At 42.1% G+C, this 25,857-nt stretch overlaps 2 protein-coding genes across 2 annotated transcripts; one reads left to right on the top strand and one right to left on the bottom strand.

Annotated features, from left to right (window-relative positions):
• Positions 1–975: 975 nt before the first annotated feature.
• guca1g (guanylate cyclase activator 1g) lies at positions 976–2,492 on the bottom strand (the record flags this gene model as incomplete). Its single annotated transcript, XM_083666473.1, has 4 exons — positions 976–1,097; positions 1,754–1,865; positions 1,972–2,121; positions 2,292–2,492. 4 exons carry the CDS (start codon positions 2,490–2,492, stop codon positions 976–978), a joined length of 585 nt encoding a protein of 194 aa, XP_083522599.1.
• A 2,463-nt stretch (positions 2,493–4,955) lies between these two features.
• LOC310801708 (transmembrane protein 263) lies at positions 4,956–24,908 on the top strand. The gene is made up of 3 exons (XM_083665794.1): positions 4,956–5,090; positions 6,113–6,218; positions 24,445–24,908. Exons 1-3 carry the CDS (start codon positions 5,085–5,087, stop codon positions 24,723–24,725), a joined length of 393 nt encoding a protein of 130 aa, XP_083521920.1. The 5' UTR covers positions 4,956–5,084; the 3' UTR covers positions 24,726–24,908.
• The last annotated feature ends 949 nt before the right edge of the window (positions 24,909–25,857 follow it).

The raw sequence follows: 25,857 nt of genomic DNA, 5'->3' as shown, positions 1-25,857 counted from the left end.
GCCTTGAGTGACTCCTACTCCAGCTTGACTTTAAGTCAGACAATGTCTTACTCCCCTGAAGGCTTAGCTCAGGAGGGACTAAATCCCCAGCCTTGGCTATATGCAGCAGCCTCCCACTTAGGGGCTTCATGATGGATAAGTGTTATCATGTTCCCAGCATGTTAGGGTAATACAACACATGAGGACAAGGGGAGGTAGCCTAAAGGTTAGAAAAGGTGGCGGTAGCCAGAAGGTTGTTGGTTCTAATCCCAGGCCATGGCACAAAAAGGGGGGGAGTGAACTGGGGTTCTGCTGGTTTCAGATTCCAGGTACTGTGTTCTCTCCTCATATTATGCCCTTAGGGTTAAGTCCCAAGGCACTTAACCCCACAATCCCCTGGAGCACTGCCCTGCACTGCCCTTTTCTCAACTGAGTTATGTGTTATCTGGGGTGGTAGTTGGGAGAAGATGAGTTTCCCTTGTAACAGATGGACCAATAAGTACACCAGGAGGCCTATAGCCTTATTGCTGTGTTCTCTTATCCCATTCTACATTGAGAATAACGATTTTAAACACAGAATGATAGCCTACAGAAAAATGAACAGAAAAAAACAAACACTTCACAGGTGTAATCCCCTCATATTCGCACATCTTAACTCTTAACTCTGCTTTTTATCACTCAAAGATAACATTCTATCCAACATAAATACTATATGACAGTTGATAGCAATCAAAACAAGAACATTCAGATCCAACCCATTCAAACACTGAGTGTACTTTTAAAACATAATCATCATAGTATTCCATCTCCAAATGGTGTCCATCGGAAACAGAGACTCTTGTATTGACACATGAAAAAGGTAAAGCTGTTTAGAGCTCCAACACTGTTGGGTTTCTCTGTACTCAAAAGAGCAGATATCCAAATCCCGTCTTCACACACACAAACACACACACACAATGTGCAATATTCCCCACTTCAATGTATTCTCTCTGGGATTCATCTTTTTTTCAGCCAGTGTTCCTTGAACCATCCACTTACGTTCACGTCCAGCTTAAGCAGGTCCATGATCCAAGCATCTCTCTGTGCCCCCTCCATGAACTCAGCTAATGAAATCTGACCTAAGGACCAAGATAAGCACACCATCACCAGAATGTAAGTCCATTCTCACACCCCATTTATACCTCCATTCAAAGATTCCAATGCATGTACAGTTGCAAGTGTTTATGCACACTTAATATGGTAACATGTCTATACGTGTATGGTTGTGGCTTTTTAATTAGCCTGTGGAATCTTCGCACTCTTAAAATTGCTGTCAAGCTTTTATCATAAGCTTGCAACTTTAGTGTACTAAGTTAAGCCCAAGCAGTGGAACAGTAGGCCAGGAGAACAAGCTCTAAGCAGAGGAACAGTAGTACCTATTGTATATACTCTGTAGCCACTGTTTAACCAAAGGACTAATGAACGTATTGTCAATAAGTTCTAGATTCACTATACTGGTCCCAGTTCGCCAATACAATGAATGGAACAAAGCCACAAGCTACAGAAGTAATACAAGTAAACCTTTAATCTCATTCAAGTCAGAGCATCTCGATAAGTAAACTGACCTTAATGCCTTTTAATGTACGGTCAACACTGGCCATTGACTAATGAATAAGGTCTTAAAGGTGTAGTAAATTATTGGATTTGAACATAGAAAAAAGGCTTGTATTTAGTATGAACAACAATCTATAGGCCTACTTTATAACTAATAGAGGGTTAACAAGTGAAAAGTTACCATCTCTATTTTGGTCGACAAGTTCAAAGATTCTCTCACAAACGTCATTGGGTGTCATGTCACGTGTCACGTCATTGGGTGTCATGTCCTTTTTCTTGATTTTGGAAATTATCTGAAAACAATATATATAAACAAATGCGTGAAAGGGACGCTTGAGTGAATGACAACAGTATAGCTACTCTTCAATAGGCCTAAATAATTATTCATATATCTCTTACCCTTATAATGTGCGTCACTTCATGCCAGTCTAGTTTTCCATTTTCATCCCTGTCAAAGACTTTGAAAGACCACTTCAACCTGTCATCGAGCTTCCCTCGAAGCACGAGGTGCACCGCCGCCACGAATTCCATAAAGTCTAACACATTATCCTGAAAACATAAATATCATTTCATAATTATGAGGGTGTCATTTGCACGAGAAATTCAAATAGTCAGAAAAAAAAAAAGGATGAACATGAAGCCTCATTTAGTAGGCAAGACAAGATATTAACGTTATGGTGTCTGCCGCCAACAGAAACGCATACAGTAGGCCTACAAACCCGATTTGTGTCAAATGATCGGAATATTCTCTCCATATACAGACACTCTTCCTCCGACGTACTCTCAACTCCGAACAGACTCCTAAATTCATGAAGATATAAAGCTCCGCTGGGACATTGTTTCATGAAAGCTGTGTACAGTCCATGAATATCTGATAGTTCCACCACATCCTCATGTCCACCGTCCTGGATTTGACCCATGATTCAAATTTCAAAACCAGTTGTGTATATTCTTAGAGATAAAATAATCCCACGGCCTCACTTATTTCCATAAAACAGTCGTAAATGATGCGCCTTGATAAGAGAAGACATGTTCCTTGGTGCTGCATTCTCACCATTCTGCCACTACGCAAACGGAACTAATCCGCTCGGCTTGACGTAAAACTCGAAGTGAATTAATTTGGAAAAGACCGTTATTTTTAGAAGTCTTTAGTCGCATTTTAACCTATCCCTGTCAACGTATGTGTAAACACCTCACACTCTAGATCACCACCTATAATAACCCCAATACAAGGCCTACCTGGAGGGCACACAAACTTGTATAGGCCTACTGAAATAAAATGATAAATTGTATTGTTTTTATTTATTTTATTATTCCCTTCAATGCTTGAATTATTAGGCTACTCATTTACACATTATATCACATTCTATTAGGCCTACAGTAAACAGTCTTAAGTATCTCACCATAAAGGAAGAGTCATACAGTCAAAATCCTTATTTGCAAAATTTGGCTATAAAGACTTCATTTCAAAGAATGACTGGGATACAGAGGGCTGGAAAGCAATAACAGATGTTGTTAGGTTTTATGTGAGGGCAAATTATCTCTCCAAATGCCTAATTAGATTACCTTGATCCATTAGCTAACTGGACGATTTGGCACATTGTTTGAGGCAGGGGAATCACCCCATATATTTGATTATTATCATTCATGTTTTACAGTTTACTTCTGAGACCCACTCAAGAATTCTGGAGTGAATACAATCTGATGAAATGATGTGACATGGAAGCAGAATTCCATCTGATCAAGGATCTGATGAAACAAAGTGAAAGGGAACCAGAATTCTGGCTGGTTCAAAGCTATGTTAACCTGACCCAATACGAAGGAATCTTCTCACTCTCCACCCATATACAGTACTGTCATTATTAATCCCCTCTTTCCACCACAGTCCATAATAGTCCTCCATTCACAGCACAGTGTGGTCTGTGAGCCTAATAAGCCTAGGAATACAAAACCTAGGTCACTGACATTGGAATATTATAGAAAGGAAATAGTATAAGGGCCCGATTCAGTTAAAATCAGTATACAGGTCATACCCTATTATTGTAGGCCTAATAGATAGATAGATAGATAGATAGATAGATAGATAGATAGATAGATAGATAGATAAATAGATAGATAGATAGATAGATAGCTAGATAGATAGATAGATAGATAGATAGATAGATAGATAGATAGATAGTACTTTATTTATCCCCGAGGGAAGGCGTTACAGCAGCTTACATCACAAACAACAACAACAAAATAAAGTCAAAAGAATAATAGAATAAAATAGAAACATCTGAAACATTATATACAGTAAGAACAGTCCAGTATGATTTAACATCCCCCAGCCTGACTCTGGTCACCCCAATCGAGCCAGCTGGAAGACGAGTTGTACAGTATTATTGCGGCAGGCAGAAAAGATCTCCGACAGCACTCCTTAGTGCAAAGTGGTTGCAGTAATCTGTTGCTAAAGGAGCTTCTCTGCTCTGCCACAGTGTCATGCAGGGGATGGGAGGGATCCATGATGGCCAAGAGTTTGGTCCTCATCCTCCTATTGGCCACCTCCTCCACAGTATCCAAGGGATGACACAGAGGACAGAACCAGCTTTCCTAATCAGCTTGCTCAGCCTCTTGGTGTCACCTTTCTTGATGCTGCCCCCCCCAGCATACCACCGCATACAGCACTGCACTGGCCACCACTGACTGGTAGAACATGTTCAGCAGAGTCCAGTTTCATAATGCTCATTACTTCAATTAAACAACTAAGATGATGAGCATTATGCCAGGTGTAGTCCAGTCAGGTGTTACATAGAGTTGATCTTATTCTGGAGCCAGAATTCTGGTTCTGAAGTGAAATGGAACCATCTGATGTGACATGGAAGTAGAATTCCATCTGACCAATGATCTGATGAAACAAAGTGAATAGGAAACAGAATTCTGGTTAAATTAAGCTCATAAGACTATATCGAAAGCCATGTCACTGACATTGGAAAATGTATTCATAAAAATTAGGTGTGAATGTCAAGGGTAAACATTGGTATTGTCCTGAATAATTTGTTATGGCATAAATTGAATGAAGCTTACTGTATTGCAAAATCAACCTCATATCAACATGCTTTGTTCCAAACCAAGAAGGATTTTCAGACGTGTCATGGAACTCACAGACGTGTTTGCTGGTTTGATTGAATAGCCTTGACTCGCCTGTTACGCCTGTTAGGCATACTTTATTCAAGAACAACTTTCACTGTACCAGTTGACCTCTTTAAGATTCTCTGCTGCCCCCTTGCGACCGAATATAACCCTTACATCTTAAAAAAGGTATTCAGTAAACATCCCAAACGTCACTTCCTGTTACATTTTGACAGCAAAACACTGCAAAATCGTACAACATATAACTCTCATTCTCACTGCCTGATCATTTTCACATCTGTTGCTTTTTATGTTCAACATTGATTAGTCTTTTGCACTTGTGTGACGGGGTTTTCAGTGTTCGCCAAGAGAACATAGCTTTCTCAGTGCGAGCTCCAACGATGAAGGTGAGTCGAGGGTGCATTTGTTTTTGTGTTACAGTCGCAGGTTTACGTTTACTCATATTCATAAACCTGTAAGGTTCGCGTTAATTCAATATATGGAAACACCAGTCTTTGTTGCAATTTTATGGCAGACATTTTTATTGTACAAATGATGGTGTCATCCACACAAAAAATTGTACAGCGTACTTCGAGCTTCATCTTTCGAGTCCCTCCCCCTTGCGTTCTAGCTGGTGATGCTCGTTAAGTAAAAACAAGAAACTGTTTTCATAACGAAGACACTGACATATTGCACAACACGTCGCTGTGTTAGTTTCTATGTGGTTGCAGACATGTGATACATTACAGACTCGTTGACATCATTCGTGCTGTGTCTGTCTATTGTCTGGAGAATGAGGAGTGGGATTCAGTGTAATAGGATTATTTTTGCTTTGCCATCCTCAGCTCTATTCATCACTGCTTGCTTTATAATGAACGATGAATTACTTCCCTATAAGTAGCTATAGGACAAACTCCTGTACTGATACATACTGATCTTCATGAAGCTTGTTTCTTACAATTATCTAAATGCAGATTTTAATTCCCTGCCCTACTCACCATACTACTGCAATATTATGTCTTTGTACGAATCCCTGTCCTCATCCAAACTATGTTACACATGTTGGTTCCTCTTAACAGTAATTGTCTTCTATATCCGATGAATGTACATAGTATTATTGAAATAGCATAGACACAGTGTTTACAGTGTAGAGAGATACACATAACAGGCACTTAACTGATCATTTTAACAGGCCTGGTACTTACAGTACCTGTTTGTTTCAATTTCATAGATTTCTCTATGCACTCAACCACAAACAGGTACAGTCAGTTGTAGAAGTTTCCGTTTCTATCAGTTCTAAGTAGGCCTATGTATTAATTGTGCTGTTCCTACCTACAGAATATGAATACATGGTTTGTATAATATGCTACATAAAGTGGGACCGAAAAGGGTCAAGAAAATAATATTACTCCCCCACTTTGTCTTGCAGGTCCCTAGCGAAGAACATGAGGTGGTGGAGGAAGGTAGCTCATCATCACCAGTCGACTCTAACAACGAGGAGATCCCACCATATCTACGTGAAGAACCACCAGAGGGTAAGAAGATCTCCTTGTTTTACAGATTGGTACAAATCAGTTCGATGTCGGTTCAAATTACAAATGACTTAAGAAAGATTTCCACATTTGTGGAGTGTTGTCTTGGTGGGTCCGTTGTATGAACAGTACCAGTGGACAAGCTTTTTTTGCATGAAGCTCTAAGTTTAAGTTAACAGTCACAATATGAATAAACCTAACCCTAACCGTGTTATACATTGCATATGGAACAGTTTCAATGATCCCTCTCTCACAGTGGATGAACTCGGCTACATTGTAGAGTTGGTGATGATAGCTTTCGTGAACTAGTGTCCACTTGAATGGCTTTGACAGAAGCTTGTATTTGCAGTGGAAGGAACTTAATCAGCAGCTTGGAAAGAGACAAATAATCATGCGTCGTCTGTTATGTTCTTTCTTTCAGTATTGAGCCTATAAGGCCTAACTGTTATCATGGGTGTTTGAGGGTTTCTAATGGTGCAGTATAGTCTAGTGGCCAGCAGAGGGACAGCTTTTTATAGGCCTACTACACAGCTATTTCAAGTGTTGCCCTTACTATGGCTGCTCAATCTCTCTCAGAAGTAAATAACAGTTTCATTCAAAATATCATACTGCAGATAAAAACTAACCGTGGCCTCTCTCTCCTTCAATTAAGGCCCAAGACATGGCTAGTCGTTTCTTGACTCTTGTTTCATCATTTGATGTGAGATAACATTGGCCTACCTTTTTAACAGCAGGTGGCAGTGAAACCATATGCAAGGTTTTATCTGTGATGTGCCTGGTTCATGTAGACTTCAAGTGATAAGGGGGGTTTAGTCATTGTTTTACACATGTCCTGTCCTCAAGCCTGAATGGTCTGACTAAATGCTAAATTACATTTTCCGGCATAACAATCATGTAATGTATGCTAGTGCAAACAACATGAGCTACTGTGATATATAAGGTTATTGCTATCTGTCTCAGGATAATGAGATCATTCATTTTTCCTGGACAGTTTATGTAAATTAGGAATATTATGATAAACTACCTCATCATTATTCCATATTTGCTTCTGCATAGGGTACGGTATTCACACAGATGCTTTCCTCACTGTCCTCCCAATATCCCATTAGTCATTCAACGGAGACTTCAATTCAGACCACCTCCCTCAATGCGTTTTGAGAAGGAGACGAGGAGAGAGGACACAAGGACCTGGGGAATAACAATTGAGATTCACCTCAATGAAAAGTACTACATCCTCGTCCCACATGCGGAAGGAAACCATGTAGCTGTCAGTACACTACATTAAGAAAACATGAAAGAGAATATAAAAATAACCAGCCTTCATCCTCCCTCTAAAAAGTCTTTTTATGCCTCTCTTTTTGATGCCATTTTTATGGACACTACAAAGCAACTAGGCCTATGTTATGTTAATGTGCTCTCTGGAAATAAAGAGGCAAACACTATTTTCGTTCAAGGGCTGAAAATAGCTGTGATGATTGCCACCACAATATTGGATGTATTTTGACCAATGTTGGTGGGTGATAGGCCTATATCTGAGGTTCGCCTTAATAAAGACATTTCAGTTACCATGGTGATAGCTGTGTTACTATATAGGTAAGGGCTTAATGTACATTGATAACTCTATATTCACTGTAACGGAAACTTGAGTACAATATATTTAGCTTCTGGAACCTCACAAAGCTAGGCTACAAAGCTAGGCTACTCATGTAGCCAACATTTTGATGATATTTTTCTCTGTTCCTGCCTGCCATATCTGAAATGCCTCAACAGTATGTTGTAAGTCTTCCTTGGGAGGAGAAGAGAGAGTGAAACTGATTTTCTACTTTAGCAGCTCTCAATTTACCAAGCTTCAGCTGAGAGGCAATCTAAGACCCAGTACAAATCTGTGTAGTCATGACTCAAACAGGATACAAGTTACAAAAAAAATGCCTTACAGGCTGTTGTCAAACACATAGTAGGCTAAATCGCCATTCAGTGGCCCCCCAGAAGCAATCTGTAGTACAGTGTCATGCGTTTGATACAGTGTGCTAGTTATTGAGAACTGTGTGTCTCAGTTGGCAGTGAGTTTGCAGGTGATCAATGGGCAGCCAGTGCATTCCAATGGAAAGTAAGTAAAGGAACTAGGAAAGGACATTAGGGAACTTGGGACAAGGCTGTGTAGCTTTATCACAGATTGAGTTGACGCACATCTCCTCAGTGGGAGACAAGTGTAACACAGCTGCAATGTGGCTCATAACAGCAGTCCAACTTGAGAACAAGGCCTGTTGTCATCATGAACTTCTTGCAAAGTTGTTCCTGAAGGGTATCGCTAAGACTCCCATCTGTTACAAGTTATTAATAGGATTAAATGAAAGTTTTATCGACTTTTTTTTTGCTGGTCCTGTCCTGTTTGCTGGTGCAGCGTTGGCTGCTCCATCATGCTGACAGATCCAGTGCACATCAGGGCAGGAGTGTGATGTGGTGTGTAACTGTGATGGATGAAGTGTCAGCTTGCTGGGCTCACAGGCAGCCAGCCGTGTGAGTGTCTGTGTGTATGTGTGTATGTATGTGTGTGTGTGTCTGTGTTGTTCCCAACATGCTGTCCACCTGTGTCCCTGCCTTGCTTTTGATTAGTACCGTACCTCCCAGCTCCAGTCTACTGTGTCAGTAATTATCTGAGGCATCCAGTTTTGTACCACCTCCACCCCCCCCTCATCCAGTGGTTTGGATGAGTTGATGTCATTTCTGATCATTATAATGACAATTTTCATAGGTCATTAAAACTATCATATCAGCAATCCTGCTGTAATTTACTGTCGGTAATTGAGAGACAGGGTTGTTGTGAAAGAGGATTTATTTTTTTGTCTTTGAGTGTGTTATTCCGGGGTTGATTTTGTACACAGTCTACCTCAGTCTCCAGTTCATCTGACACAATCACAGACCCCAGCAGCCTCACAGCACTCCCCACCCACAACCCCCCCCAGTGAGGAGTCAGGAGGAGATGAGACCCTTCTGTGTTTAATGAGCAGGAACACAGAGCAGGAGAACACACACACTCACACTCCCTCACACACTCACACTCATACTCATACTCACACTCACACTCACACTCACACTCTCTCTCTCAAAGCAAACAGAGCGCACAGAGAGAATACATATTTCAGCCCCTGAGGCTGTACTCCATCGACTCTGTGTGTTATTGTCAGAGCCTGTGATTCTGTGACAGTAATGCAGCAGCGCATGGACGCCATCTGGAACCAGGGCCAGTGCCAGAACATACTCAGCAAGGGGGCATTGGGGGGGGGGGGGGGGGCAATAATGTTTGACAAAAGATATGACAATATCTAAAACTGTGGATAGGCTCTGTAACATGTATGCAACTGATCACCACAAGAGCTTCAGTGCCTTAGACAACATAACCACTCCATTTTAGAGGAAAGCATTAATGTCCTTTGATATTCCATGATACTTTTGTGGGCAGTCAGCCACGGTAAAATGTGTGCATAATGACTGATGGAGATTTTGTTTTTGTTAACCTCTACGTCAGGACTTGGCCATTTCTGGTGAGTCTGTTATAGGCTACATTAACAATTAGGTGTAATATAAAAACTGAGGTCTGCCCACAGACCTATGTGACTATGGCGCATCCTTTGAAACACTCTGAGGTGACCCTGTGTACAATTTTTCCCCTGACCTCACCCGTCGGTCTCACCTGGACTGCCTCTCCACAGTCCTGGGGAAACGCCGAGCAGCTCCCCAATATGGTGGATAACAAGACAATATCCAGGCAAAATATCCCAGCATTAGCAAAGTAGGCTAAGACTACAGTGTCTATCTACCAACTTAAAACCAAATTTCCTACTGTTACCATCTCTGTTATTCTTTGTGCTGCTCACTAACTGACAAACGGCAGCTGTTTTTGGAATATTTGACTTGAAACTGGGTTACGTCAGATGAACTACATCACAGAGATCTAACAAGTAAGGGTATTTATCTGATTTAACTTAGCAAAGCATCTGTGTACATTGCAGAGAGACATGAGAGAAGTAGAAAATCCTTTGACAATCAAGAACCACAGCAGCTATACCTTCTTGGAGAAGAAAATGATGTGTTATGTTCATGAGCATCAGAGCTGTGTGGATTTGCTCATTCACATATGTTGAGGAGATACTCGAATGATTTTACGGGGGCACGTTGGGGGGGAATTGCCGATGGCCCTCCTTGGAGCTGGTCTTGTCTGGAACAGTCTTCTCTCTCCATGTCCTTCTGTTTGTTTGTCTGTTGCCAGGAAGGTCTCATCTTCAATTTGTGTCACCTCAGTGCATGACAGCCCAGTGCAAATATGTCTGGCTGTAAAATGCACTACCATGCTGAGAGGCTAAAGCCTGCTGTTGGGAGGGTGAAGGGAAGACCATTAGCGTAGTTCATCACTGACCATTAATCATTATGCTATACTTTTGACCTTTTACATCAGTAGTCAGTGTGGATTGAATATATTGACAGTGCAGCAGTCTACTTTTCACCATCAATATCATTGGTCTGTTGGTCTAGCTGCAATGGGATCAGATCTGCTTTTCACCATCAGCAGCAGTAGCATGTGGGCTTTATCTACCAGCTGCTTTTGGATCAGTCAGGAAAGCAGCACTGTAAACCATGGCTAGTCTCCATAATAAAGTATGGATAAGTCATGTAGAAAAAAAGGAAAAAGAAAGGACCTGCTGCTGTCATCATGGGTTTTATACAGAGTTGTCAGCATTCTGTTGGGACATCTGTCCTATCACATCTCTCACCCATGCACACACTGTATATGCAAGATTGGCGCATAGCCTAGTGTTGGCTTGATTTGGCTACAGAAGCTACTGATATGTGTGAATGTAGCCTATAGTATCAGAGAAGGATATTATGGTACAGAATAGTAACATATACAACGGTGCCAGGTTTATTATCTCGCTATGGAACAGAGAAGACAATGATAGTCGTTTGATGTTTGTATCACAGTGTCTGTATCACATTTGGCATAACAGTGTTTTACTGAAGACGTCTTTCCCTTTTTTCCCCCGTTTTTTTTCTTCCTCATGTCTCTCTGTGTTAAATCCTTCTGTGGGGAAGCCTGTCAGACGGTACACACAGATGCCACAAGGCGTCTGAAAAAATGATGTAAACAACATAATTTTGCTGTCTTTTTGAAGAAGCAGTTTGCTGTCTTATTGAAGAAACTAGAGAGGAAAAGAATGGAAATGTCTACTTGTCAAATAGGAACCATTTCAGATTAAGAAAAGTAGGCTGTTTCTGTTGAAGTTGTGTTGTGGTTTTTCACTCCCAATGATTTCCTCCCAACAGTGCTATTTCCTTTTATCAGCTACATGCTGACAAAAGGCACAGAGAGATAATGTGTGTGTGAATGACAGGTTGGAGAGAAGTCTCCTCTCTCTTGGTGTTTTCAAAGGAGTGACAGTCTCTCTCTCTGCCACCTTTCTTGAAAATCACCCGTGAAAATCAGCAAGCTGCCGACTGGCCATCTGTACTGGTAAATTATGACACCTCATTACTTTATACTCTCTCTCTCTCTCTCTCTCTCTCTCTCTCTCTCTCTCTCTCTCTCTCTCTCTCTCTCTGTCTCTGTCTCTGCCATCTCTCTCTCTGTCTCTACCATCTCTCTCTCTCTCTCTGTCTCTGTCTCTGCCATCTCTCTCTCTCTGTCTCTACCATCTCTCTCTCTCTCTCTCTGTCTCTCTCTCTCTGTCTCTGTCTCTGCCATCTCTCTCTCTGTCTCTACCATCTCTCTCTCTCTCTCTCTCTCTCTCTCTCTTTCTCTACCGTCTCTCTCTACCATCTCTTTCTGCCATCTCTCTCCCCTATTTTCTCTCTTACACCCTAGTTGCCTTTCGTGGATACAGTAGACAAAAATATAGGCATGAGTTAGGATTTTGTCAGCCTCACAGCCAGAGCAATATAAGTCATGTCAAATCAGGGTGTGATATTTCCCCTTCTGTTGTTGCCCTGTAACTATTTATCAACCAAGTGAAGTGAGCATTAGTGTCCCAGGTGTTGGGCTGAGGAATACACAGACTTGCACCCAGAGGTGGAATATGACAGAGAGGCTAATGTAACTTACTTAGTTGGTCCTACCATGTGACAGGAGCAAGCAAAGTTAAATGGTAGTGTAGATTTAACCTGCAGATTTGAGGAATACAAGTTAGGCTAGCAGCCACTAGGGCTGCACGATATTTCCATTTGACATGGTTGAAAACAAGTGTCAAAGCAGAGGACAGAAGAGTTCACCAAATCTAGTGAATGTACGAGTCAAGCACATCTCAAGCACATTTTTTCTTTTATCAAGTGAGTATCAAAGAAAGGGCAAAATTGCAGCTTCTAGCTCTATGGATATTGCACATGTTCATATTGCGATATCAATATATTGTGCAGCCCTAGCAGCCACAGAGGTGGAGAAGGACACAGAAGCTAATGTAAGATAGCCTGTGAAGGGCAATGGAGAGAAATAGGAGGGAAGATTAAATCTGTAGATTTGAGGAATGCGCATGTACTGTAGGCTAGTAGCCACAGTTTTGGGAGATGACAGAGAAGCTAATGTAACTTAGCCTGTGTTATTAATGTACTATGTGTCAGTGGCAGCAGAAGGACAGCAGAAGGACAGCAGAGACCAATGGGAGTGTATACAGTATTTAACCTCTCTGTTGCTATTAGCTGACTCAGTCACTCAGAGATTCAAGTCACACACCCAAAAGTCTCCTCAAGTGTGGGTATATTAAACAAATAAATCAATGGTTGAGAGAGAAAATAGTAACTTAGTGCTTAAGGCCCTATTTTGTTTTAAGGGACCAGACCAGGGGATTAGTGGAAGATGCTAAACTAAAGAAATCTAAGCTTAATACAAACATTATAACCAACTTTTGAGGGGGAAAAAAGTTGCTTTAAGTTATGTTCCCTTTCCGTTTCAATGTGAATCCTCATTTTTTTAGCCATATGGCTGTAGCACAAGGACACAGTGGATGGGAGAGCTTTGGCTCAGCCTTAGATGAGTGAACAGCTTTGTCTGCCAGCCCCAAGGCCAACACAACACCACATGGCTGGCTTGTCTCTCTCTGTATGGAATTATTGAGAACAGTTTTCACCAGTCACCTTGCAATTGAAACTTCATGCATTATTGAGTGTAAATTGAATATACATGTTATGCCACATAGGCTAGGCTAAGTGTGCCCCATTTTCAGTCTGTGACACGTCGATAAGTATGTCTTTTTTTAAATTAGCCCATTAATATCTTTGCTGAAGATGAGCCTTTGTTCTCGGCATGATAAAAGCAAGCTGTCTGCTATTAGATGTTACATAAGATTTTACACATTATACATAATCATCACATCTCCCTAGTCACTGCTCCAGTCAGCAGACAATTGCAGGCCAGATTGGTGTTGTGGTGGCACGTAATACTCAATGCTGAAAATGACAAGTATTATATGGGACAGACCTGGTCCGAATGCGGTGGGCCAGCCCTGGGTGGGAGTTGGCAATTTGCTATGGGCCAGCTCTGGTATGAGGAATGTAGACCTGACATGGTCCATAACTGGGCCATCTTTGGTCTGAGTGTGGTTGACCAGTACTGTAAAGCAAAGTCGTACCTGGGCCACATCCACATGCTGGCCAAGGTGTGGCTTTTCTATGGCAAAGATAAGGCTCAGGAATGGCAGACAGAGCTGACCCCACTTCTGGCCCGGGGAACAAAATTGTACCTGGGCCACATCCGAATGCCGGTGAAAAACAGAGCCAGATCTGGGCCGTCATTTCTCTGCTAATAGATTGTGACCAGACAGAGAGACTGCAGCCAGGGGGGAGAGAAGAAGCCTCTCTCCACACACACGCACACACACACACACACACACACACACACACACACACACAGACAAAGATGGACAGACAGACAGACACTCCCGCACAACCCTACATACACAGACACACACACCCTCACATCCAAGCCAAGTATCATCAGCCCCCTTCTACAGTATCCTGCCTGTCTGGTCACGCCACAGCCTACCTCAGCTGTCGCCACATCCACTGTGTCAGATCTAATCTCCAATTTGGTCTTTCCCCCTCTCACATGGCTAGCTAACCATCCAAATGTGTCATATATCCTATCAACTGTGGCTGAGTGGCCATCGCTCCCTGCCATTACAGAAGACACACATACATACACACACATACACACACACACACACACAGCCCTCAGACATCTGGCTGCCTGAGAAACAGCTAACGGCTCAGAGGATGGATGTCTCTCTTAAAAAACCCCAAAGCACCAACACTGACGTGAGAGGCAGGGTAGTAGGCAGGTGCTGAAAACTTGATTTTATACCATAAATCCCTGCAGATGAGGAAGAGGGATTGGGTCCTGTCAGAGGCTGCAGAAACCCAGCCTTATTCTTCACCCTGATTGTCTATCTGTCTGTCTGTCTGTGTGTGTGTGTGTGTGTGTGTGTGTGTGTGTGTGTGTGTGTGTGTGTGTGTGTGTGTGTGTGTGTGTGTGTGTGTGTGAGAGTGAGAGTGTGTGTGAGTGTCAGCGGGAGCAGGGCTGTAACCAGGCAGGCTGGACAGGCACAGACCAGGGGGAATTAAATCACACACAAACTCACCTGGCTGGAACCTATAAATAGGTGTCATAAAATGCATGTGCAGTCGTGATGAGATATTGTGGTTTGAAGGTTGCAGGTTGACAAGATGCTTGTGTTTGACGTTGATTACTCTATTGTTTGGTTTTCAAGTCTAGATGAGCCTATGGTTTTACCACCCAGCGAACTGAGATATCAGACTGACTCCCTGCTTTCAGAGGAGGACAAATTTACCTGCAGACATAATTGGCAGCCTAAAGACAACAGACACAAGCTCCCCTGTCAAATAGGATCTACTTTATGTCCAACTAGGCCATTTTTTTAGGACGCAATATCCCAAGTTGACAGGGCCCAGCCACGGAAAAACTGGCATTTCGCCCCGCCAAAGTTTTCTCAGTCGATTATGACCCAGTCAGCAAACAATTACGGGCCGGATCTGGTCTTGTGGGGCACATATGGCTGAGTGCTGGAAACGGAAAGTATTATATGGGCCAGACCCGGTCCAAATGTGGGTGAGAGTTGGCAACTTGCTGTGGGCCAGCTTGGGTATGAGGAATGGAACTCAATTGTGAACACACAAAGGCAACCCGTACTCATGCAGAGGTATTTAAGATCATTATAGCGGCCATATTAGTTTCACAGATAAGTTAAATTGTACCAAAATAGTCTGTATGAGCATAACACAACTCTGAAAATTGTATTTTATCATATATTTTATACATTTATAGATGATAAAACCTTAATTCAATGGTATTATGGCAGCCATATTGGATTTTAGCCACCATATTGAATTTGAGGCAAAATCTAATGTTGGCCAAAAGCTTAATTGCATGAGTGGATATTCGTAATCCTCTAAGAAAATGTGGCGAAATGCCAGTTTTTTGTGGCTGGGCTAAAAGGCTTATACTGTACACTGCAGCTCTATTTTTGTCTTTTATTGAGTGAGTAGATATTGCTTTTAGTTTGTTGTCCAGCCAACCCAGTCTCCAAATTAATACATTCGGGGGTATTGTTTCTGCAGACCAAAGAATATGTTCTGTGTGAACGTGTTATCTAGCTATACTGGCAGGTAAATACGAAAGGCCGAACGCCGCATAAGGGCGGGGTGGTAGAGGCATGTACTCCATGAACTCTAATCTTAGTGTCGTATCTTGCAATTCACATAATTTACAGCACCACAGGAGGTCGAACACTGGTATAGCCAGTCTTGGTCTGCAGAAACGATCCCCCAGAATGTATTCTGTTAGAGACATGTTGTGTCCAGCACACAGTGTCTGATTTTGTTGCCTTTACAATGCCTTTACATTATTTGGAGGTTTAGTTACTGTACTTTGGATCGATGAACAAAAAGAAAGGGAACACTGTGGTAAGCTAGAAGTTGTAGTTCCTATTCTTATACTGTACAGTAGTTCCTAGTCCCTATTATTGGGTTAGGCTCAGAGGTCTATGCATTCATGTACTCTGATACTGGTGATGGTTCTTCAAGCAATAGCCTGCAGTCTTGTATTTTCACAATAGTTCACCACACATGATTTCCATTGCTGAACAGGCCTTGTACCATATTCTGTCTGTAATAGATATCATTTACAATCCCTCCATGTTTGGTTTTAGCATATCTAGGCCTGTGAGTGTACTGAGGGAGAACAATGCTTTATTCCTGGCTCCTGTCCTCTTCCCACTTCTCTGGTCCTTTGTGATGGAGTAGCCCATGCAGTGTGCTGGGCCAGTACTGGAGAACAAAGTCGTACCTGGGACACATCCACATGCTGGCGAAGATAAAGCTCAGGAATGGCAGGAAGAGCCCTGCGGGGAACAAAGTTGTACCTCGGCCATATGCGGATGCCAGTAGAAAACTGACGTGGGCCAGATCTGGGCTGTCATTACTCTGCTGACAGGGATATGGCTCTTTGGAGTGATAGCCCCTTAATTTGGTCCCTAACTTATGAGCTACATATCTGAGAATATCTTAACCTTTTCGTCAGACCATTGAATGTCATAGTTCTGTGGCATGTATCAGAAGACAAAGTGACATTTTATTCATGACTGTAGAAATTGCCTTGATCTTTAAGTCTCCTGTTGGAAAGAGCAAAGTGTTTTTTTCCCCAGAAGGGAAGGTAAGGGAAGGGGAGAGTGTTATTCTTTTGTGTCTGTCTTCTGAAGTCGTTAAACAGGGAGATTCTTTAAGGATGGGCTGTGGAAGATAAATAATTCAAGAGGCCTGTGAGGAAGACAATCTTCAGGATGAATACTGTAACACTACAATACTGTATTGTGGTGAGGATCTTACTCATTTAAGTTTATAGGTTTGTTTTGAATAATACTGTAGGTCTTACTATTTTAAGTCTATAGCATGGCTGTGAATAACAGATTGTAGCTGAGTGACAGGGTGAGTGATGTTTTGTCTCTTTTTCTTGAGAATATTGGTAGTTGCCTGGTAACAGGCACAGGGAGTGTAGGTTCGGGGTGTAAAACCTGAAGACAGAGTCTGCTGCATCAACAACTCAATAGTGGCAAAACAAGGAATTCACAAATTGAAAATGTTAACAGGCACACGCACACACAGTAATTAAACAGTAATTAACTGTTATGATAAATAATTGGAGTGTAGGGGTGGAGAGACTATCAGGTAGAAGAAGAGAGGGAGAGAACGTCATGGATAGTTACAGCGTTATAACACAGGCATACTGTAAGAACAACATTATATAAAGTGTTACCATCTGATGTGTTGGCTATTCTTGAGAAGTTGTGAGTTTATTGTAGTGGAGATATCTGCAGAGGCTCTGAGCGGTTTGGAGTGGGAGTAATAATCAGTAGTCAGTGGGTCACTTGTTGAGTCATGGGGGGTAAATAACAAGGCTGATATGAGATTGGTTTTAGCTGGTGTTTGTACATGACTCCATTGCCCAAGCTGTTTACCTGATGGTTGTACACGCCTCTATCACCCTGTCTGTTTATCCCCAGGCAGACAGACTGCTGACTGGCAGACCGGCCCAGTGGCTCTGTGGCACTGCGGTCTGGAGGGACTCTCTCACTGTGTTCATCTGTTAGCAGTACAGGCACGGACACCGCCTGTCAGCAAAGCTCGTTGACGATCCTCTGCTTTGCCCGCAGATATTACAGCTGACTTATGGACCTGTGTCTGTGTGTGTGTGTGTGTGTGTGTGTGTGTGTGTGTTTGTGTGTGTGTTTGTGTATATGTCAATAAAATATTGAAGGATGTGTCTTAGGCAACATTACAATGAGCTGCTGAACTCAAAATTCATTGCTAAGCCTATGCTGAGAGTTTGTTTTTCTCCAGTGTGCGTGGAGCAAGTAAAAATGTAATGTCCCATAAATAAAGTATGCAATCCGGTATAAACCCTATCAGGTCTGTGAGGCAAATAGCAGCAGCAAAACAGGGTCTGGCCATGCATCAGAAGATCCAGTGATGCACATGAAGCAGTGGGAAGGCTAAGCTAAGCCGAAAATAGGGAGAGTTCTTAGTGTAACAGCACTGCTCAGAGGGTATGGAGTGAGAAAAGCATAATTACCACTTGCCAGATCAAATTGCTTCCAGCTAGCTTTTAATTGCAGTGCGGATATGATGTGTGGAGGAGTTCTGAGTTCACACCGGCTAGAGTCATCACCTCAGAGCTGCCTTGTCTTTCTGAGGACTTCACTGATTAAGACTGAGGGACTGGGGTTTCAATAGGCTGAGGGGAGCAAATGCTCCCCTTCCTCTCCTATCCTTCCTCTCTCCTTCCCCAAAATTAAGCTTGTGCTCTGAGGGCACATGGGGCAGGAGGAGGCTGGTGACAAAAGCAATTTTGATAAACAGAAATTTGAAGTAAAACAGGCATGAATGACAAGAGCAGAAATAAATCAGTCAACCAATTGTGAGCACAGTAACAAGTCCTAGTCGTTACCTCAGTTGCAACATACTTTATGTGCGCTTTTTTGCTGGGTTTAAGTCTACTCTAAAATATAGTATTAAAGATAACCAATTCAGTTAATCCATAAGCAAGGCATCTGGTATTTACTTTGTTAACCCTATAATTTACAATTGAATGCCTTGAAGACATCTCAGCCTAGTAAATGACTGTTTTTGATATGTTTCTGCAAACCTTTACAGGTAGTGAACATCTATATCAGACAGATAGTTTATTTTATTATCACCACACTAAGACCAGTGTTAATTTTGGTATCCTTTTATAGATTGAATCTAGTCTTAGTCATTTTGACTAAAATAGCCCTACATTTTAGTCATGTTTTTGTTATTTTAATAATGATTTTGTGTAGTTATTGTCCAAATGATGAAAACTATGGGCCGTTTTTGACGACTTAATGTCTATTCATTTTAGTCATATGCCATTTATTGCCTCATGAACCCATAGTTAACATAAATCACTGACTTCCATGTGCGCAAACATGTAGCTTGTGCTACGAACATATTTTTCTGCATAACATCCTATTGCTTCTCTTCCCAAGAGTCAAATTAGCAGAATAATTACTCTGCAGTAGATTAAAACTCACACCCTGTACATGGCAAACAAAGGGCAGTTGGCCTAATCAATGCAAAAACAAGCTCTGCATTCGAGAGGATCAGCCTCAGCAAGGCACTGCGCAGATTCGCTGATATTGATCACAAAATTGGTGCTTATTTCTTTACCAAAGGTGATTTGTAGATATGATATGTGCAGCACATTGCACAAACTAACCGCCCCTCTCAAACGTGAAGATTCATTGATTGTCTTGAGGTTGGTCGTAATTTCCCCTGTAAATCCATGGGTGCAAAAGCTTTCTTATCCCATGGAAACTTCATTCGGGCTTGTTTGAATCAACATGATAAGTAGCCTCTTTTTCTTCTGAAAAAGCGTCAATGATGGGGGTTTTTTCTCCAGTTTGAAGAAAGTCTGCTGGGCAGAGATGGGGGTAGTCATGACTTGCAAATGACCTGTGTATTCATTTTCCACCAATAACAACATTACAACGTTGCAATGAGAAAGTCTCACAGTTCTGCTATGAGTATAATGTCATGCATGCTTTTGGTTGGACCAAGCAAATAACACCTCTCTCCAAAAACTCTTATCCAATTAGTCTGATTTTAGTCACAGAGATAATTGTGTCTCGTCTCATTTTAGTCTTCAAAAAAGTGATTTTCGCGTAGTATTTTTTTTCGGGGTCTATTTAGTCAGTTATCGTCTTGTCTTTTGCCACAGAAAAATAGATGTTTGACGAATATTTTCATCATTAATTTCATTGATGAAATTAACACTGACTAAGACTCTGAGGGGGATTTTCTGCTGTTTTTGGCCTTGTTCTCACAGAGAAATGTTTGTTTACCCTTGAGGCCTGCCTGTCTAACATTGATTTGAGGGAGACTCAGCTGTCATTTCCCCCAACCGTTGTCCAACCGTTGTTGAGCACTAAGCTCTTTTGTTTGTTGTGAAAGGGCTAAATACCGAGGTCTAATCACAGAACATCCATATGAGGCTGCAGGAGAGAGAAATTAGACCGTCGGTTGGTGGTTGATTAGTGTTCAGTGAAGCATCAAGTCATAGTCACTTAAACACACGGAAACCAAAGGCTCAGGAAAGCAATCCATATCTGTGTTCTATACAGCGACCAAGACAAACAACAAAGTCCTGGTTAACATTTTAAGCTGCATGTGTGCCTGTCTAGAATGAATGATTTGTTTTCATCACAGTGTGCTCTCAGCACAGTAGACTAGGCCTATATGGTAGAGCGGGTCTGTGGTTGTCTCTACAGTCTCCTCTTTAGTAGGCAGAGCAAGTGTTAGAAGTTGGCTAAAAGCACAAACAGATCTGGGACAACCACCTGTCCCCTTTAGTAAGCAGAGCGAGTGCCAGACTACGACAGTCAGACTAGGAGAAAAGATTCCCATTAAGCAGTTAAGAAGTGCTTACTATGCAAAGGGGAAGTACGTTTCTAGGTTGGAGATGTGATTACTGTAGAAGTCATGCATCCCAGCAAGCAGCAGGATAACCAGAATGATTGGTCAAAGGGATTGGTCTATAGACTTATCCCTATATGCTGATAGCCTGGTCGCCCCATATCTGTTTGTGTTATTATCCTATGACTGTTTTTGTCATTCTAATTATTCCCTCTGTGGCTCAGTTGGTAGAGCACGGCGCTAACAACGCTTAGGTTGTGGGTTCGATTCCCGCTGGGGCCATATGTACTGAAAAATGTATGCATAATAGCACAACCAGTCAACCACCTATCCCTAACCAAGCAGAGCGAGCGCCAGACTGAGAAAAGATTCCCATTAAGCAGTTATGAAGTGCTTACTATGCAAAGGGGAAGTACGTTTCTAGGTTGGAGATGTGATTACTGTAGAAGTCTCCAGGGCTTACTGTAGAAGTTACCCATGCATCCCATCAAACAGCAGGAAGAAGGGACATGCTACCACCAGCAGCTCCCTGTCCACTCATCAGCTCACATTAAACCCAGTGGCTAATGGTCCGCCTGGGAGACACTACTGTACGCTGCAGTTGCTGACTACCTCCTGGTCCCTCACAGGGAGCTACACTGGTGCTGCAGACTCTCTCTCTCCATCTCTCTCTCTCTCCCCCCCTTTCACCCTCTCCCTCCCTCCCTCCCTCCCTTTCACTCTCTCTCACACACACTCTCTCTTCACCTCACTCTCTCTCTCTGTCTCTCTCTCTCTCTCTACCTCTGATTCCCTCACAGTCAGCAGAGCCTGGATCAGCCCTGAGGATGCTATGCTGAGCTCTGTGTTACAGTTGAACTACCATGCAGATATAATATGATGATACCCTTTAATAGGTTTATGGTTTATTGTATTTTTTCTTTTTATGTGATTATTATTTATGGCAAGCATCTACTATACCTCCCTCAGTGATAATACTGCTCTCTTGAGAGGGGTTCTTGGTAATAAGAAACTATGGATCGTTTTAGAGAATGTCTCTGAATAACATATAGAGAGAAAAGCCTATTTGGCTCTCTGTTCAGGAGACAGCAGAGAGGTAATCTGCCCCTTCAAAGATCCCTTCGTTCAGTGGCCTGTACTGTGTCCTCCCATGGTGAACCGACAGTAAGGATGCAGCTTTATTGGAATCCTCAATGGAACGGAAACTGAACCTTTCTTCAAAAGCTCTGGGTTTCAAAGGGATGCCAGTTGAAAAAAGGAGATTGTTTAATGTGTGTCCCTCCATCTTTAGAGTTTCACCTGAGAAGATACAGTAAAGGGTACAGTGCAACCTAATTTCACAACTCACTTTGGAATAGAAAATCAACTCGCTTGAAACTTGTTTTTTTAGTGATGCAGTATTTTGAAAGTCATTTTGGGTGTGGGACTAACTAACACCTGGAGATGTTACCACAGGGCAAGATGGAGCTACTTAAACATTCCTTTATTGATCAGATCGACTCATTTATCGACCAGATTGGGGGCTTAGGGTTAATTGTAGACTCGGGGGGCTTCATTTTCTCTGATAAGAAGAAGCTTCAGTGTTTAAGGACCGTCACCAGAAAGGACTTTACAGTATATCTTCTGCTGTGGCTAAGAATACACTCCTATTCAGAGATGCAGTTTGACACGACGATGGAGACAGCATGAGTAGGAGGTGCAGGGGCTTCTCAGCCTCTGATAAAGAAGTCTTAAACATATAATATGGTACCTGCCAACACACTAGGAACACTTAATAGACTACTATGTCATGATGCTTGCATTGCTAGGCCTACATATAGTATATACAGTATCTTAATTGATTTATTGTTGAAACAGGCAATACAGGCTACTTGTTAGTTCACCAGCAGATGATCCTCAGAAAGGGGATGATTGGTCAAAGGGATAGGTAGTCTATAGGCTTAATCCTGATATGCTTATAGCCGGCTCTCCTCAGATCTGTTTGTGTTATTCGCCAACTATTCTATTATTATTCTATTACTATCTTTGTCATTGCAAATTGTTTGGCACGTCAATGAAAGTTAAGAGTCGGCTAAAAGCACAAACAGATCTGGGACAACCAGGCTAATATGCTGAACTTTCAGGTCGAGGAGCTTGTCATCTGAATGTTGCCAGTGACAGTCCCTGTCTGATTGGTCTTTGCCCTTGCAGTGGAGGAAGACACATTGTAATGGGTCCAGTAAAGACAGCTACTGTACTGTCTGTCACTGTGTAAAAAGGCTTGATGTGAAAAACTCGACCTTGGCTTGAGTTAAGTGTCTCTAACTCTCTCTCCCACTCACCCTAACTAAGTACATTAGCGAATGCATGTGTTGTCAAGCAACAAGAAGGCGGGTGGGGTGAAAGGGGCTGGGATGGCATACAAACCTGTCATCTCGATGTTCTGCTTGGTTTGAGAGGAGAGAATATATATCACCATGTCAAATCATGTAAGGATGTGACAGGGACCACTTTATCATCCAGGCTGGGAGGAATGTGTACTATATTGAGGAAATGGAGAGAGTTGGGGTGAGAGAGAGAAGAGGGAGGGGTGTCGTTAAGGCCTATTTACTGCACAATGAAGTCACAGACTGGATTCGCCCAAAAATGGTGATGCATTAATCAAACAATGAAAATGACTATGGTAAACGTTTAGGACATTTATTAGCATGGTACACACTTTGGAGAGTGCTAATATAAGTTCAAGGACCTATCTCTATCTCTCTCTCTCTTTCCTTCCCTCTGTCTCCTTCTCTCTCCATCTGCCTCTCTCTCCTTCCACCCCCTCCTCCTCTTTTCCTCCCTACAAGCTCTTTCTTTCTCCCTCCCTTCCTCCCTATTTTCTCCTGAGGTGTTGTGTAAAAGCTTTTTATAAATATTTGATCCCACATTTTAAAACCTATGACTCACATAGAGTCATTCTAGTGTTGTGGTGTTGAGCTCAATCTCAAAGTCAACAGTGGAAACAACCACGGATGTCCATTGTTATCCATGTCAGCGATTTTGAGCTATGTTTCACTTGTAAGCTACTTTGGGTGGCAGTTTCAATGAATGTGCCCACGGCTGTTTTATACTGTGCCGAGAAAAATGTCTGCACCTTCATGATCACAATCCAGATGGTTTAGCAATTAGATCTATGGAAACAGTATGAACTTTAAGTTCAGTGAATCCCTATCATCATAAAGAGTAGATGTAGGCCTACGGTAACTAAGCTTTACTATGTATCAAACCAGGAATATGTAATTCAATGAGCGATGCAGTCAAGGACCAATTTAACATTTCCCAAGACCTCTATAAGTAATTCAGTGAATAATTCATACTTACTTCCATAAGTAAACAAGTGATATGAAACATTAATCTCTGTGTTGAGAACTTTTACTCTGAGGGACCATTTATAAAAACCTGGTGAGGAAAGAAAGGCAGTGGATGTGTACAGTAGAATGACGTGGTAGTCCTGTTTGTTCCTCTGAGGGACTGGAAAGGTCACCTGCCTTTGTTTTTCTCTGTCAAGAAGAAGAGTGATGGAAAGTCTCCCAGGCAACTCTCAGGTACAGACGCATATTACTGTATGTCTAATGATTAATGTCTACTCTCTCTCTCTTCACTGTTCTGTCTCTTTCTCTGTCTCCCTCTTTCCCCCTCCTTATCCTTCCCCCTCTCTTTCTCTCTCTCTCTCTCCTCTCTCTCTCCCACCCCTACCCTCCCCTCCTCTTTCTATCAGACCTGGAAAAGGACCACCCAAAGACAGAGGCAGGTGTGATCTGGAGGGTCGGTGGCGGTCTCTTCAACATGACCAGAGGCGCCGTGGGTGCCACACTGGGGGGAGTGGCCTGGGTCGGCTGCAAGAGCTATGAACTCACCAAGACAGCAGTCACAAGCGTTCCGGCCGCCGGTGTGGGATTGGTCAAGGGCAGTGTCTCCGTGGTGACGGGAGGAGTTGGGGCGGTAGGGTCAGCAGTGGCTAGCAAAGTTACACCAAAGAAGAAGGACAAATCTGACTAGGACGCCACCCAACCCCCCCGTTTCTATGGTTTCTGTGTGCTTATTCGTCTGCTAGAGTATATATTATGGGATACACCTGGTCACTAAGGGAGCATTTCAGAGGGTAAGGTTTTTGTGATATACTTGTGACAAGAATGTTTAAACACACTGCCGAGGTACAGTATACTCTAATTGCCAGTAATCTCAAGCTTTTCTGATTGATCTGGGTGGGTGGGAGGGAAGGGAAGGGAAGGGCATATAGGAACATGTAGCAGACAGCGCACGATGTTGATCATGCACAAGAACAATTTGAAGGAGATGGAGAGAGAGAGCTTGTTGAATATGGTTTTGTCAATAGTTATTTTCCACAAAATATTCCTAAATGAACACTTACTGATTGATTGGCTATCAACATCAGTAAGGGCACCTTTAAGCTTTTCTCAAAGAATAAAGTTATTTTGTTCTAATTCTTTCAGTTTTATGGTGAAACAGTGTCTTTGCAATTATGAAATACCAAGAAGTATTCTGAAAAGTATAAAGAACACAACTGAGTTTTCAGCTGTTTAGGCATGGTTGGAAAATACACAACTAGATTGTGTATGTGAATCCTATTGATAGAGACCAGATAGAAACAGACCTTGGTTTGAGCCTTGTTTAACATGTGAAAGAGTTGAGTTGCAGTGAATTTGATGTGGAACTCCTTTTTTACTTGTATTTTGTATTATACGGCAGGTAAGGGGTAGTATTCTTGTTTCATGATGAGTTGGAGAAGTCAAATAAAGCTTTTAATTGCATAGTAAATGGATAGTCTTGCTCAATACCTTTTTGTGTACATGATGCTACACCACCAGTCCTGAGCTGTTTAGATTAAACACCACTTCACCATCAAGGGATCACATGTACAAAGTCGTGACACAGGATCAACTTTCATGTCATTCACTTGTGTGGACTTCTTTACTCCAATGTACATTTATGTGCCTACATACATACATCATACATTAGATAAGTATTGATAGTTGACACTGACATTACCACAGTACAAGTGCACACTTGTACACTCAAGTACACACTTTTTTCTTTTTTTGTTTGAATCCCATTTTCCTCCATCTTGTTTACATACAGTACAGTACATTACATGTAGTTCTGTATTGTC

Source organism: Argentina silus (genome assembly GCF_951799395.1).
Source record: "Argentina silus genome assembly, chromosome: 3".
NCBI classification, from domain to species: Eukaryota; Metazoa; Chordata; class Actinopteri; order Argentiniformes; family Argentinidae; genus Argentina; species Argentina silus.
Note: the sequence above shows the minus strand (reverse complement) of the source record. Positions and strands in the feature narration are given on the sequence as shown.

What these genes read in the sequence shown, in the direction of transcription:
- LOC310801708 (XM_083665794.1), top strand. An exon ending in ACGTGAAGAACCACCAGAGG is followed by an intron (nt 6,219 to 24,444) that starts GTAAGAAGATCT and finishes TCTTTCTATCAG; the next exon opens with ACCTGGAAAAGGACCACCCA.